Source organism: Pseudochaenichthys georgianus, chromosome 2 (assembly GCF_902827115.2).
Source record: "Pseudochaenichthys georgianus chromosome 2, fPseGeo1.2, whole genome shotgun sequence".
NCBI lineage: Eukaryota > Metazoa > Chordata > Actinopteri > Perciformes > Channichthyidae > Pseudochaenichthys > Pseudochaenichthys georgianus.
Genome location: NC_047504.1, coordinates 7,875,949 through 7,893,139, shown reverse-complemented (window position 1 = coordinate 7,893,139; position 17,191 = coordinate 7,875,949). Strand labels below are relative to the sequence as shown.

The 17,191-nt window shown below is 43.3% G+C and overlaps 1 protein-coding gene across 1 annotated transcript in view; it reads left to right on the top strand.

Annotated features, from left to right (window-relative positions):
• Positions 1-16,681, top strand: part of LOC117459876 (interleukin-1 receptor accessory protein-like 1-B) — a 222,183-nt gene extending 205,502 nt beyond the window's left edge. Inside the window, exon 12 of the mRNA XM_034101040.2 lies at positions 13,530-16,681. Coding sequence (XP_033956931.1) covers positions 13,530-14,257 — 728 coding nt within the window. The 3' untranslated portion in view covers positions 14,258-16,681. The remainder of the gene's footprint in view (positions 1-13,529) is intronic.
• Positions 16,682-17,191: the final 510 nt, after the last annotated feature.

Genomic DNA, 17,191 nt, shown 5'->3' with positions numbered 1-17,191 from the left:
GACAAATAAGCATCGAAGTGTCCCAGTGTTGTTTTTAGGACTCTCTGTGAAGAAAGCAGTCTTTGTCATGTGTTGTTGTTGTTGTCGAAGTGTATATTACTGGCTCAATTCTATGCAACAAAAGCATCTAAAGAGATTTTTCCTTTTCCTAACCCTTGTGGCAAAATGTTTTGTGATAGCTCTGCGCTGTAGTGCATCATGACAGTCACACTATTGTCCCCGAACATGTCACAACCGGTAAACATCAAGAGCCTCAGCGAGACGACAAAGGACTCGCTGAGGAGAAATCTGTCATGACTTCTATTGCCGGCTCCTTGTCAGTCACGGTCCGTCACCTCCTACCTTATGGTTCGTTGATAAAGTAAATGTAACCCCTGCAAAGTAGAGCAAAGTATAGGTTTCATGGCGATAAATAGGGCCACACGTGCTCTTTATTAAGCATACTTTGAGCGAGTAGGCACACAAAGGGGGGTAATGTTACGGTTAATGCAAGTGCTAGTGTTCGACATGCAACCAGTCCATTTTCCTGTGCTCCTTCTCGCCCCTGCAGGACTATCCGGGAGCACCTAGGGGAGCAGGAAGTTTCCATCTCTCTGACAATCGAGTCTGTGGAGGAGAGCGACCTGGGCAACTACTCGTGCTACGTGGAGAACGGCAACGGGCGACGACAGGCCAACATCCAGCTCTCTAAGATAGGTGAGGCAAGCAAACAACAGTAAACAATGTGAAATAAAGAATGCAAGCATTAATCTAGCAGATGCCTTGAGGTTTAATAATGGCGTGTTACAGCTTTGGTGGAATATATCATTCAATACCACCAGCTTTCGCTGAGTATAAAGAAGAACAACTAGCGGGACTAGGGGAATTGACCAGTTGGTTCTCGCCTGAGGGAGGAAAGAAATGGGACAGTACTGTAGAGCAGAAAGCCCATTCATCTGCCTCGGCCTGAGGAAGCATTAGATTGAAGAGAAATCGCTTTCGGAGAGCCTTCAGTGTTATGATGTTTGGCTGTCTGGTAATGACCTCCCCTCTCTCTCTCACACACACACACACACCCTCCTTTGATCGCGAAGCTCTCACTCAGACTTGTTCTCATCTTTCATCACTGACTACTGTTGCCTTCCCCCCTCCTCCTTGTCTTTTAATTCAAGCAAACATTTCTGAGTTTTTCCTCTGATGACGCTTCACTGAGGATGACTGTTTGAAAGTTGAGTCCGTGGTGATTTGAAATACAGACGTGCACTCTCCAAAGTGGTTATATAAGTGAGTTTCTTTAGGGAGGCTGGGGGGCCTCTGCAGCCTTAAAGTTGCCAGTGAGTGTTGAACACATTTACATAAGATATGTTTCCTCTCTTTTAAGCTTGCAGCTTTGGATCCTGCTTTGATGGCAACCGAGTTCCCTCCATTTGCTTTATTAAAGGGGTTTATGCCGCACAGTCAAATCTCAGAATAAACCAGAGAAGATTAGGCTGGTCCTCGCATGATTGCTGGTCGACGAGAAATCGACCGGTTCCCGTTTTGCCACATTCACGGTGTACTTTTTGTGGGGAAAATGCACCAAAGTTTTCCCCGCTTGTCTCAACGACACTCCCAATGAATTTGATCGGCTCAGTCCGGCATCAAGCAGAATATGTCCTCACTTGTATGTAAAGCGAGCACGGAGATGCGTGTTGTACTTGTTGTTCAACTTCTACCAGTCAAAAAGGTCGTCTTTGCCAACTTTCTCCCTTCATTTTCACATCCTCGGGTACATTTTGTATCTCACATCAGCAGCAGCAACATGGATTAGCAGGCCGCTGCCTTTTCTATATGACACCTAGTACCTCGATTCCTGCCGTTCTCACTGCTGCTTTTCTCTCTTTGTTTTACAATTCGACTGCCACTTTGCCTTTTCATCTCTCTCCCTAGCGGCACAGACAGAGATGCAGTAATAGAGGCAGGGGGGGAAAGGGTGATGAATCGCACGATGCCATGTGGCTCCATCAAATCAAGCCTTCTTGTCGTCAGGAGCTAATTTGTCTTAATCCGTCCCACTGCAGCTCCGCTACAATATGGATGCCGGGCAGAGAAGAATTGGCCTCTTTCTCTGTAATGTCTGCTGCTGGAGGAACAGCTGGCTCATTACACTGTCCAGATATCTGAGGAGAGGAGCAGTGCTCAGTGAGGGGGGGGGGCATGAAGAGGGGGAGAAGGGATAGAAAGTGAGACAAGACGAGGAAGCCAGGGTATTCTGCACAGTTTGTTTGCGTAGTACATAAGTTTGCCTGAAGGTCGTGCCCAGACAGGCGTGATGAAGCAGCGCGGGGCCTCGCTCGTTAGCTCTCCAGGACATCATCCTTCATCATGGGACCTGTCAGCCTGATGGCCGCCGCACTGAGATGGGCATTGCGCACTGCATCGAGGTTAAACGTGCGCCGGTGATGGATGGCGATGCACGCTAAGTCCTCTCCGGCCATGTTTGTGTGTGTGCGCGATCCCTGCCTTTTTACTGTTGTCCATTAGTCACCCAACGAAGGCTGACCACCCGGCTTTTGTGAGGTGTCGCCGGGAGGAAATGTGGAACTGCGAAAGATGGAGTGACATCCGACAGAAAATGAAAAAAAGCCTTTAGAAAGAGACAGAATGAAAAGACAAATCAAACGACTCGGTTTTCAAGGCGAGCCGTTGCACCATGGAGTCCATTGTGTATCACCCTCCTGAATAACCCTTCTGTGGGGATATTTAGTTAGTGTGACGCTGACAAATCAACAGTGAAGTCCAGTACTTCCATGAGTACCCACTCATGCTTTTCATGAGTTTTGCGTCGGACTGCAGCAATGACGGATGGCGGGGCGAGCGGAGCGCTTCCATCTGTCGATGAAGGCGCTTTTCCTCTCAACGCACACACGTGTAACCAATCTTCATAAGCGTGGCCGTCAGATCTGTCATGTGCTATTGCTTTGTACCCGCTGCCTCAATTTGATTTTTCTTTTGTTATTATGCGATCAAGCCAGTGAGTGTTGAATACATTTACATAAGATATATTAGGTGACAGGAATAGAAAGGGTTGTACTTTCATTACGGTTAGAGTTATGTGTCATGTGGATATAATCAAGACATAAGGAGAATTTAAACAAAATGGAAGGGTAGAGATCAAAAGCGAACACAGAAGGAGATGCTTTTTTCATCCAAACCTGGACCTAGAAACACACATTATTTTTCAGATAGCTAGGGACATTTTCTCATCCATGTTGACTGCATCATGCATAATTTAAGTATAAGAGTATTTATCTTGCTGAAGTTATGAGAGAAATACAAAATGACCTTGCAACTTTCTGACATTTCGCAGTTTCTAAGAAGGGAATAAATAAAGTCCCACAGCATCTAAAACGCATTACAATGATGAATGTGACTGTTAAAAGTATAATCTTTTGAACTATTCAAACAAACTGCACTGCTTTTAAGTGTAATCATTTAAAGCAAATGTGTTTTACTTGCTTTTCTGTCATTTCGCAAACATTCTCATACTGCCTATGCTGCAGCTCTGATTGGTTATTCAGCTCTGGCCAATAGAAGCGCGGGTTTTCCATAGTGACGTTCTGGAATAAAACAAAACATTCCAATGGTGGAGTGAACTTTAGTGGTTTAATGGTAAAAACCTATTTAACTATAACTGGCTGCTGGTTTTCTTGGTTTTAATTAAAGTTATTAAAATGTCTCCCTCTCACTGTGTTTAGCGGAGCTGATGTACACGATGGAGCTGGCCGGCGGGCTGGGAGCCATCCTGATGCTGCTCATCTGTCTGGTGACGCTGTACAAGTGCTACCGGATCGAGCTCATGCTCTTCTACAGGAACCACTTTGGCAGCGAGGATATAGATGGAGGTAAGATGCGCAAGACATCATTACTTTGCGCCGTTATATAATAAATCCTCCCATAATCTGTCAGTGTTTCCTGTTTTGGTGGGGGGTCTCTAAAGCGCCTTCCTCTGCTGTGAAAGCGTCCTTTCTCTCCTCTGTAGAATTAAATCCCTAACCTGAGCGCTATCAGTGCTGCTCTGCACATATTTATTTTTACTCAAAGATCCACCTGGGCTATTTTCCATATCTTGATGTGGCACTATTCTTATGCAAATAGGCACCTGTTTTATCGGTCTAAATGCCGCCTAAAAAGATCCTCCCATCGTTACATACACAGAAATGTTGTCGTCAATTTCAAGGTGTCTTTTCAGCCCACTGAGCAAAATCTAAATCTTTATGCAAAAACATTCTGTAAACTGTCTCCTAATCAGCAGCAAAACGACTCCCGGGTCTTTGATGTGTTTCTCCATGTCTTCATCCTCGTGAAAAACGAATCACTAGTCAGCCGTGCTGTTTCCTGACATCACAATGCATGACTTCTGGGTAATGGAGTTCAGGTTTTCAAACAGTTCCCTCTCGCTGCTTTGCTGGGCCTCCAACAGGCAGAGCTGCCGAGTTCAGCTATGAGAGGGGAAAGCAGCCTTGATCACTAAAACACTGAGGATGCTGCAGCTGCAGGTGATTTCGGGGTACATACAAGAATTGTTATACTTCTTTCAGTGAATAACCAGCCTAAACACACAGGCAGACTAAATGATGTGAGACATTCCAGTTTGCAATATTTGCTGTACATGATATTTCACTTGTGTTTATTGCTTTATATATATATATATATATGTGTGTGTGTTTCTTAAGGGCTGTCAAATGTAACCCTAACACGTTGGACAACTCCACAAGCAACCCACTTCCAATAGGCCAGTGGTGTAAAAAAGCACTTAAGGCACATAATCGTGAGTTGCTGTTATGGAAATGTAAGAAGAAAACATGAAGTTAAGAGTTAGCTTGTGTCTGCATGCAAACACGAGTAAAGGGATCATATATCCTGCTGAAGGAAATCCAAACATAGTCCCTGTGCCAGAGTAAAAACATTAACTCTGAGGCCCCATCAGCAACCGTGAAACAAAAACCAAACTCTGATTGGTCCTGGTGGATGAGTCTTGGCTGGAGAATGCATCAAACTGAGACAAGGAGCACGTTTTAATTTGATTCCCCCGTAATGAGTCTCTCAAGTACCAGCGCTGCAATGAATTCAGGGGGAATGAGATTAGGCTGGAGAGGCTGGAGTGGAAAGAGAGACAGCGAGAGAGTTATGAGTGTTTAAAGGTAAAAAGTATTGTGCTCCTCTCCGTATACACGCCCAGCTCTCTCTCTCTTAACCGCCATCAGACATTTCAATGAAAGTCAATACCTCGGGCGGTGCCGGCCGCGGGAAAGACGAGCTCTGCCGTAATGGATGGCCCAAGGCAGCTTTGTTGAAAAGGGGAAGACAAAATGTAGGGCCTTGAACCTAATGCCAAACAGCAATTGTCTCCTTTAATTGCGCCACCCCGAGTGAGTGCTTGGAGAGAGAAACTGATTTTCAATTTGTTCTCCAGTATAAGGGGATCAGGTTCAATAAGACACAGCACGCTGCCTCCGGGGGTCTCGGGAGAGCCCGGATACTTTCCTCCACGCCGCGGTCGATTAGATCACTGCTACCGCCGCACGGCCACATTCACAAGCTGCACCTGAACCTCTCATGTCTGAGTTTCAGCGCAAAGATAAAGCCGGCTTGGGGAGTTGACGTGTAACAGGATTATGTGATCTGGATACATAAAAAGTAACTGTATTCCTGTATTACAGATGCATACAAAATAACTGAATTACTGTTACATTTCTAAAAATACTAGCAGAGCCTATTGTGAGCCTGTACTGTTCCGCAGGCTAATACTTTATGCCTGAATTTGCTTTAGGGTTTTTAGTTTTTTTCACTGAGAACAAGCTGCATGTAAGATATTAAAACACATAAATTGTTCATGATTAAAGCCCAGTGTCTGCAACACAGAGATTGTACCCAAAATGCATCTTCACACACTGCCAAGAAAGTGCTTCATTGCGGCCACCCGAAGAACTAATTGCCTCGCTCTCCTGCCAGATGTAAAACTGTAAGCTTTACGTAACAAAAGGGGGGACTGTCAGCTATTTGTCAGCACGGCTATTTAGTTAAAGAGCGCTCAGTTGTCACATTGTGTGGGTGTCAGTGGAATCAATAATAGGCTTCACGATCACAAAGCAGAGCGAGCTTGTCACGGAGGATGGGAACTCATCAGCACCCTGCCATAAATATGAATGTCAGTGTTGTCAGCACGGCGTGGAGTTATGAGCCTCCGCCTGTGTTCGGTGTAGTTTGGAGTTACCAAGCAGTAATAGTTTACACATCCCGCACACAGCAGCGACTGTAATGAATCCCGGGACATTTGCATATTAACGACGCAGAGGTAAACATCACAGAGTAGTAGGGATGTAACGATACCAAAAAATCACAGTACGATATTTATCGCGATATTGAAAAATAAAGAAAAAGAATGTGAATTTTTTTTTTTACTTGAATTATTTTCTCTATCTGATTTGTACAGCATTTTATAGGATAGTAGTATTTTAAAGCGTCAACAATATAATAACCCTGCAATAGAATAAATCAAGTTTCACTTTAGTTTTTCAAGTAACTCAACTCTAACTCACTCACTCGGCGTCATCAAGGTTATCTTTTAGGAATATGAGCATTTCCAGGTAGAAGCTGGGATGTTCGGGCGTTTACAAAATCCCCTGCTGTGGAAACAACTCTCTTGCTGATATACTGATGTTGCTGGGACAGAGAGATATGCTTTAGCCATGGGTGCCAGCAGTGTGTCAAACTGTGCATTGTCTCTCCACCACTTCAAAAACAATACAGTTGTTGCCAAGAAGGTGAGGCTTATTGACGGGGCGAGATATAAACATACTGTTGGTACTTGTCAATGTCTCTAGGTATACATGTAGCCCTGTAAATACGATGTCCTTTTGTGTTATCTGTTGTTTTATGTTCATGTTGTAACCTACTTGCTGCCATGTTGGACAGGTCTCCCTTGAAAAAGAGATTGATGATCTCAATGGGACCACCTGGTTGAATAAAGGTTTAAAAAAAAAAAAATTATTGAAAAAAATATATATATTCGATATATCGTTACATCCCTACAGAGTGGCATTGAACCTGAGAAAAGAGCAGAATATGTGATCTTTAATTCATTTCAAAATAAATACAGGAAATGATTCTGAAAACCAGGAATCTTCTCTTTTTTTCTGAATAAAGAATGAATTGATAATGGACATTATCATTAGCCGCAGCCCTACGACCTCAGGTAGCTGTTTATTAGTCATGGAAAACAGAACAGCATATTTAGAAATACCCAGCGTCTCATTAGCAGTCCTCCTCACGTGCCTTTCTACTCCAGTGTTGCATTCAAATCTCCTCTCCATTCGATGCAATGGAGCCCAGATCACGCCTCCGACTCTCTTGGCACTCTCCACCGCGGGTTCAAGAGTTCACCATCTAACTGTGGGCTCGCCCCTCCGAGTGTCCGTCCCTCTGCGGTCGATATGTGAGACGGAAGAGTGTGTCAGAGGTGTGCTGCGCCTTCAGATACACCTCAGCGGTCTCCTGTGAGGAGTGACTCCTCAAGGTGCTCCTGCAGGGGTCATCCCGCCTTCCAGACTCCCCTCGAGTGAATCAGCTCACTGAAATAGCCCCTGGTCTGCCTACACAGCTACCACAGCTACCAGAGATTTACTGTATGTCACAAAGAGGCAGCATAAACCCAACGGTTAGTTATACTAAGTGATTATGAGGTTACAGTTCAATTACTCTTACATCCCTAATGTTGTAAAAAAGGAATTGCATGTTATAAAAAGGAGTTTTGATTCATTACAAAGCGTTGTGTCAGAGGGAAACATATCTAGAGGTGAGCAGATCTTGACAGAAGATATTAACTAAGAGATAATGTGCATTAATTAAAAAGGAATAACGACATTACTGAAACTGCGGCCACAGCAACGTAACTTCAAATGACCGCAGCACTGATCGAGGTTCCGTCCATGTCTGTCCACCTTTTCTTTTCCACTAACCAGTGTTTAGAAACTGCCAGAGCCCATACCGTGTTCCCGTCAGTGTTCACTTCCTGTCTGTCTTCTGGAACATCCAAATTGACCAATTAGAATCGAGCATTTAACCAAGCCGTGTAACAGAAAAAAAGAAGATGGATGCCACATTCTTCCTCTTGAACCCAGCTGCTCGTCTCCTCTCCCATCCTCCACCTCCACTTCCCCTCCTCCATCCTCTCTGCCCTTCTTCTTGACGGGTTAAACATCTCCTCCCATCTCTTGCGCTGCAGGTGTGGTCTAAAGCACAGTCATAATGAAGACAGGAACTCGCTGATCCAACGACTGCTCGTGTCTCTAATGAGTTTACCTCAAAGGGCTGTGTTCCCATCGCGCCTCAAAGTGTTCCAAATTCTGAATTCCCTCTCCTTTCGTGGCACAGATATGGCTTCTGTAGTGAATAAAGAAACACAGAGAATCTTATATTTTTGTATGCATACCGTAGCTCAGAATCAGAAAGGGGACTGTGCATACGAAATAAGAAGTAAGGGAACACAATTACCTTTATTTGTTTATCCGGTTTCATGTAAACCATTTGTTTATTTATGTTCTTGACTCAGCTTGAGGCAGAAAAGCACTTCTCTATATTGTGCTACCCAGTTGTATCCGTCTACAGGTTACTGACTAAGAGACTGAGACTCTGTAATTGACAAAATGTTCAGTTTGCTTTGAGCACACAATTGGAGTTGTTGCATGAGCTGTTATCTCCTTCCTGTAAGGCAGAGGCTCCTGGGTATCCGCACCCCCCTGACTCATTGTACTGAAGTGCTGCAGCTTAAATCCCTCCCTCACTTCTCACTTTCCGCTCGGCCCTCTCAAAGCCGTCATCAATCAGAGCTTTCATGTGGGTGATGGAGCCACGCCACGCGCAGCCACCGTTGGGCATTGGGCTCAGCCTGGAGCCTAATTTGTTTTGCCTGCAGTGGGCAAAGTAGCCATCAAGGTAACATTATTCGTCAGTGGGGACGGAGCTGTAATGAAAAGCACTCGGATGGGCAGAAGTGCCAAGAGGTCAGTGTAATGTCTCAATGAAGTCTCCCACTGAATGAATAGCTCCCTTCGCACCCGTATGGAAATAGATTACGAGCATCTGGAGGGAACAGCAGCGGAAAGACTTTGTTGACCAAAGCAGGAAGCATAACATTTAATTGGAGCAAAGTGGTGTAAGGAGCTTCTTAATGCACATGTTGTTTGATTCTGGGTTATAACGTGAATTAAAGAAAGACCTGCTGGTTTGACATTTCTCCTATCTCGGCGTCTGTCTCTCCTCTCTACCGGCAGATAACAAGGACTACGACGCTTACCTGTCCTACACCAAAGTGGACCCGGACCAGTGGAGCCAGGAGACCCGAGAGGAAGAGCGCTTTGCCCTGGAGATCCTCCCCGACGTGCTGGAGAAGCATTATGGGTATAAACTCTTCATTCCAGACAGGGACTTGATCCCCACAGGAAGTAAGCTCTCTCTCTCGCGGCGATGTCACGTTGTGTTTCGAATGTGTTGTCGCTTGCTCGTGTTGTCCGTGCCGTGGTGACATGCCTTGTTTTCTGTGATGCATTTGTGTTGTGGCGTAACTAGACCCTTTAAGAGCCATCGTCATTGTTTCCAATCATTATGAAATGGGCTTTTTTTTAACCAATGGCAGAAAAGGATGTAAAACAAAAGCAAGCATTATTATTTCATTTAAAGTAGCTTGTTAGCAATAAGATATACGCTAAATAAACATCATATTACAGCTTTTAAGGGGATACAGTCGCAATTAGGGCAGAACGGACATCTAATAAGCATGAGAAAAACATCCTAAGACACTATTTTTAAGTGTTTTAGTCCTAAAATCAGTGATTTCCAACCAAAAGTACCTGTTTACTTTAAAGATAGGAGGCACACAGACACCATATATTTTTAGCGGTGCACACACACTGCTATCTTGTTTAATTCTACATGGGCTTGATAGTATTTCAACTTCTTTCACTGGAATTGAGCTGGATGAAAATGCTTCACAGGTGTCAAATAAATTGGGTTTTTAAGGGTTTAAGGGTTGCCTAAGTTTATGTTATTGCACTTCTTTTGATTAGTTGAAAGAATGTAATGGTAGGGAATGTAACTGTTTTTATCGATGCCTTTAGTAGCCATTTCAATGTTTAACTTCCTAATTTCCATTTCGGTTATTTCATTCAACACGACTATTTATCCACGTTTGCAGTGAACTAAAGTAGGATAACAAAATACGAGGCAATGTTGAATATTGACATAACGATATCACTCAGTTCTGCCCGACTGCTGGTTTTAGTTGCATTACATTTGATATTCAGGTAATTGCAAAAGTACCACAGTAAAACACAGTGCCTCGTTTTATTTCCATATATTTTATATAGCAGGTACTTGAAGAATTAGTACTGTAGGATAACAAAGTACGAGGCAATGTTGAATATTGACATAACGACATCACTCAGTTCTGCCCTACGGCTGGTAGTACTAATTCTTCAAGTACCTGCTATATAAAATATATGGAAATAAAACGAGGCACTGTGGTGGCACTTTTGCAATTAGCTGAATATCAAATGTCATGCAAAATAAATAGAAGAGAAAATAAATATCAAAAGGATGTTTTTTACAGAACAAAGAAAATAAAAGGAAAACCTGTGTTTCAATAAGAATATTCAGGCAGTAGCCGAAACACAATGAAACACATGGGGGAGGGAATACACTTAACTTGTATGTATCCTTATTACGTAAGCCATTAGCCTCCATAGAAGCAAATGAACAAATGGGGAACATGGCGGGTGGTTTTGATGTAGTGAAACAACAATATATATATATATTATATTCATCCGGGGAGGTACGTCTAACAAACAAAAGTGTTAGGAACCACTGCTCCAAACAGAGTTTCCACTTGTGGCCGTTTTAGGTTATCTTAATCGTGTTTCTGGGTGTTGGAAGTATCCCCGTGCTCTCTGCAGCGCCTCTGAAGAACCATCGCAGTTTAGAGCGGTCCGTTTTATAGTTCCTCCTCTACACATGCTGTGCAGGGAGGCCGTGTGTTAATAAACTGAGATGAAGACCCTCGGATCCTTTCAAAATAAAAGCCTGGTAAAAGCATGGTCTTTTGAAAGGTGAGAGGGAGTTTTGAGGAATACAATTCATCTTAAGATATGTTGCTCACAGAAATTAAACACTGTGATGATGAAATGAAGATATTTTGATTGTACATATCAATAGAGGGTTCTACGGTGGCCGACAGGTGCAACTGCGTTACAACAAGTATCTACAGGCCATTACCTACACAATGTAAAGCCTGCCTGTAATGGGAGGCTTTACAAGCTGAATTAAATAGAGCTTATCAACATTATTATAACATTCCGCTCCACATAAAGCGTCCCTCTGCATGCTGCTGTGTGCTGGTGTCAGCTGCACCATCATGAGCTCTTGATGCATGGATATGAATGCATGTTTTGCCCCAGTATATCTCTAATGGAGCGCCTCACCCCGCCCCGTGCTTATCGTTGATTAACTCATCGCGCAATTTGATGAGTTTGATAATATCATTATGTTATTAGCCTCCATTTGAACACATGCATCTGCCTGCACATACCGCCATTACTAATTATGCTCCTCTCCAGTGTTGGCCCCGTGCCAACGTGGTACTCTGAATCCCTTGCTGTGGTTGTGTGCTCCATTTCGAGGGGGACTGTTGTAATATGGGAAAGATGGCATAAAAATGCAAGGATTTAAAAAGAGCCTCTGCCTTTTTTTTCTTCAGCTCGCTGGCTTAATGTGTCCGTGTATAAACATTTAGATCCCATCGGGAGTCTATTAGCATCTCAACAGTTGATATAATAAAGCATAAGCCACAGTTTGGCCATTTGGGGTTTCAACACGTGAGCTGTTGCCAAGCAGCGTGTTACTCCCCGGTATGCTGGATTATTTCTACACATCTCAATGTTTTTTAGTATGGCAGCAAAATAATACCTGCCACCAAAGTAAAGTGTTTCCTATGCTTTTTTATGCTCCATATCCCATATTAAACTGGAATAAACTGGTCAGTGCGATTATTGTTGTGCAAAAAACACCAGTGCAGAAACACAGTTTATGCCAGAGCCGTGTCCCCACATTAGAAAAACTGTTATTTTATTTTTAAATGCTTTTTTTCTCCACAACTTCTGATCATACTTTGAATCCAAATATCTATGTTTAGGTTTCACCAATGATCATTTCCAGGATGACACAAGACTACTTAGAGGTACTTATTATCCAGATGTTTAACGCTCGTGTCCACACACACCGATGCAGTATCTCTCACAAAATCACCCAAAGAAATCATCATATCTAAGTGTTTAAACATTGTTACTAGTGGTTAATGTTGGAATGAGGTGGTCGCTAATAGCTGTTATTACTGCAATAATACATACTGTTTTTTAAGCATTTACGACGCCATTAGTTACAACCTAAACATCCTGCATAAAGGGGGTACACTTTTAAATGTTCTTTACTCGCATTACGTTATTTACAGATTAGGCACATTGCTATATTCCATTTTTATTTTAATTGATGCGTGGGGTCAGTCCCAGAAAGAATATAATCAACATGTTTCCATGCTTTAATGTGCTGTAGCACCTCTGTTCACCCTCTGTCTGAAACCAGAGCCCAGTCTGCTCTGATTGGTTATTTGGACAGCTTTGTTGGGATTGGTCAGCCGCTCAGAGATGTCCCGCCCCTTAGCCTATCATTTAAAATATATTGGAGCGCTAGCCAATAGAATTGCGAGTGTTACTCTGTCTATATGTTCCAGAAGAAAACAAAGCAGTGGACTGTAATTGTGAAGTACACATTATTTGTTATCTTCTCACTCCTTGATTAGAAAAAGTGAAGCTCAGTTAATCCTGTCTACCTGCTGCTGAAGATGACTCTTTCCAAAAAAGGCATGTGTGTGTGTGCAGGCATTACCTGCACACACACACACACACACACACACTTCTCTTCTCCTCCCGACGCCCAAGACAACCCGGGGAAACACTTTATCACGGATATTATTACGCAGAGGGATTTGAACACCATACTGTAAATGTGTTTTAGTGAAGGTTCACACACTGTAGGCTGGCTTTCAGTGTTCTTTGTTTACTGTCATCTTATAGTAATCAACCCTCGTCCTCTTTTTGTCTATAATTCTCTGTTTAAATGCTAAGTTGTTTATTTTCGTAAGAGTATATATTAAAAGAGTCTATTTTATCTTCCTGTAATGTGACACTGACTCAGTGTTGCTGCAGATTTTCCTCAGATGTTTAATATAAATAACTTTAAGTTTCAATCAGTCTTGTAAAATACATTAAATGTTAATTGATTTAGTTCTTTGAAAATTTGATAAAAGAGTCGTTTCTCCAAATGTAAAATATTTCATCATATTTTCATCAAGCCTAAGCTCTCATGTACAATTAAAGCTCTGTAAACAAAGAGAGTAAACAAGATGCTTCTCATTTGTGCTGCTTTTAAGTGTTTCTCTGTGTTTCTGTGTGTGTGCTCAGCCTACATCGAGGATGTGGCGCGCTGTGTGGACCAGAGCAAGCGCCTCATCATCGTCATGACGCCCAGCTACGTGGTGCGGAGGGGGTGGAGTATCTTTGAGCTGGAGACGCGGCTGCGCAACATGCTGGTGACCGGCGAGATCAAGGTCATCCTGATCGAGTGCGCCGAGCTGCGCGGCATCATGAACTACCAGGAGGTGGAGGCCCTCAAACACACCATCAAGGTGCTGACGGTCATCAAGTGGCGCGGGCCGTCCAGCAACCAGCTCAACTCCAAGTTCTGGAAGCAGCTGCTCTACGAGATGCCCTTCAAGCAGATGGAGCCCCTGAGCATCTCCCACGAGCAGGTGCTGGACGTCAGCGAGCAGGGCCCCTTCGGCGAGCTGCAGACCGTCTCTGCCATCTCCATGGCGGCGGCCACCTCCACCGCCATGGCGACGGCACACCCGGACTTGCGCTCCAACTTCCACAACTCCTGCCACACCCAGATGAGGCAGAAACACTATTACCGTAGCTACGACTACGACATGGCGCCCGGCGGCACGCTCCCACCCATGTCCACGCTGGGCAGCCAGCACACCTACTGCAACATCCCCATGACGCTCATCAATGGGCAGCGGCCGCAGGCCAAGTCGCCGCGGCAACAGAGCATGGAGGAGGCCCACGCGAACAACGCCATGCTGCCCCTGCTGCCCCGAGAGACCAGCATCTCCAGCGTCATCTGGTGACAGAGATCTGTACAGAGGACTCACCTCTGGCACTTGGACCCTGAACGCACCGGAGGCAGAGGCGCCTGATTGGCCACTTGCTGCTGTTGAATTTGCACCAGGAAACATCAGGGGGAGGGTGGATACTTTGGGGATGAGGTGGTGGCAGATTTTCATCTTTTTTTTTGGTCCAATGAGAGCTTTTATTGAAACTGAACAACAACAAAAAAACTAAAACAAGGGAGACTTGTTGTATGCCTGTATGCCACCATCATTTACCCGGAGAGTCAAGGAATACAGGGTCCTGTACATACGTTTTCTAATTATTTGTAGCATCAGTGTTTTGGACTTCTTCTTATGTTTGATCATCAGTTGGGACTATATCTTCTTTTTCGGTTTGTACAAAAGTGAAGCAATGGCCTGTGAGATGTTTTGGATAAACCGTTGTTAGCTTTATCTTTATGTGTTGGCCGGTGTAGTTTGTAAAGCTTTGGGAGTTTTTTCGGGATTTGGTTTGGATTTCCTGGGAGGCTGCCGTAAAGGGTTGAGAATCTGGACTCAACCAGAATATGCAAAACACGGAGTCCAGACAGCAGGGACACGCTGGGTTCACACATCGATCATATTCGAACGCTTTCGAGACATCCGCGGAGGAGGATATGAAGAATATGGAGCTCGGCTACAAATCTCTCTGTTTCTCTCACGATTACTTTAAAAGACAAAAAAAACCAGCCTGGCTATTTACCTTAACAGATGATTATATCACCGGAAGATTCATTATGTGTATTATTTTATGAAAAAAGAAAAGTCTATTTTTGTAACCCGAGGGATATTTGCTTAGTTCAAGTTTCTGATGGAGGTAGAGATCGGAGAGAGATAATAAAAAAAAGTTTTGTTATGTGGAACTGCACAGCTCACCCTAGGTCATTCACTAAATGTCTTATATTGCTAGAGAAAGAAAAATGTTGTTTTCATCATTAGAAAGAGGAGTTTTTGTCATTTTAAACAGATTGCAGTTCAGCAGGATTTATTTATGTTTTGCTGATTATACAGTGATGGAGCTGTGAGTGATGGAGCTGTGGGCGATGTCAGTGCAGAGCGAGGAGAGGCTGAAGGACCAAACAAGGCTGTCCGGGGCCAAACAAGTATCTCCTCAAGCTCTGCTATTTGTTAGCCATCCCCCTGTCAGCTGGGTTGACACATAAACGAGGGCTTGTAACACTTGCTAACTGGGTGACAAAGTAATATTTAGTTAAAGTGAATGGGATGTGTCGCCATCAAGGTCAAGTCGGCCATCAGTGACTACAACTCAATGAAAAGCGTAACATTTTCACTTTGAAACCTCTTAAACATGGTCGGCCAAGGATTTATGAAGAGGACTGGAGAGTCGGAGGCGGGGGGGATGGATATTGACAGCTGCTGCTTAAGCTACACACGCTATCCTCTAAAGATGGCCGCCCCAGAATGCACCGTGGTTCCCATTGCATTTTAACATTTAAAGGTAACATTTTAGAGGATGTAATTAATTATATTTCTGACCTACTGACCAATAATCATGGGGTGTATTCTCCTAAAATAACCTTTTATTGTAAACCCCTTCCAAATAAAGAGAGACAAGAATGTATTTAAAGATGTTGATTCAATCCTGGACTATATGTTTCTACACTATAGAAATGCTACTTAGAGTAAGTTAGACGAGCTACAGTGAACCATTCACAGAATAGTCCTTTTTCTCTTTAAATCATACTAAAAAAAGAGCTATGTCAGACTGTGTCCCTCCTGCAGCTGTGCCATCTTTTCTGTTTCTTTCTAACCTCATGCTAAAACACCTGCAGCATCTCATCACATGAAGATCAGTTAGTGCCATAAAATATGCAAAGAGGTGAAACAATAAATGAAGAAACGTGTTATTCCCCCTTTATCTTCTAGCATTCTTCAGTTTTTGATTTCACTCCAAGGACATGTCTCAATCAGACCTTCCCCCCTTATGAAAAGTAAGATATTGCTTCAAGGTAGGGCCCCACTTCCTAACACGGGAGGAGTTGTGCTCAATGACATGGCATTTTGTGAATATAATCAAGAAAATAACGGGGTTTAGATGACGACAATCGAGCCATATTTCAGAGTAGAAACACTAAACCTGACTGCAGGTTAAATGGATGAGATTTGGACAGGAGTTTGACATCAGCGAGAAGCATAGTATCCACATTTTTGTTTCACGGTGAAATGAACATGTCTGGGCTCTGATGATGATGATGATGATGATGACGATGATGATAATGATGAAATAATGACGATATATAGCACAGAATTATTCCAGGCACTTTCACGATTCTTGAGACGACCTATTTCTGATTTATTTTCTATTATGTATCTGCAATGTTCATTAAAAAGAGATACTGTTATTATTAATAAAACCACATTTACGATAATGTGATTTCTCTGTTGCCGTGTGTGTGTGTGTGTGTGTGTGTGTGTGTGTGTGTGTGTGTGTGTGTGTGTGTGTGTGTGTGTGTGTGTGTGTGTGTGTGTGTGTGTGTGTGTGTGTGTGTGTGTGTGTGTGTGTGTGTGTGTGTGTGTGTGTGCGTGTGCGTGTGCGTGCGCGTGCGTGCGTGCGCAGGGCTGTATTTGTTTGCAGGAAATGCCACCACTTTCTTTATGGAGCAGCAGCACACATATTGCTGACGGTGCTCGGATCCCCCTCCCCCCTGCCATAACTCTGCTGTCTCTCGTAAAACCTTGAAACAACAATCAATAAGTGTGTGTGTGTGTGTTACAATTTAGAGATGTTTTCAAAATGATCACAGTATTTTATCTTTCTTCTTTTTTAAATTTTTACTTTTTTTTATTATACATTTAAAAAAAATCTTTCCAACTACATCTGGAAAGTATTATTTGAAAACCTTTTCCACTATATTTTGACAGGATTATTGGAATTGTTATTTTTTAATTGTT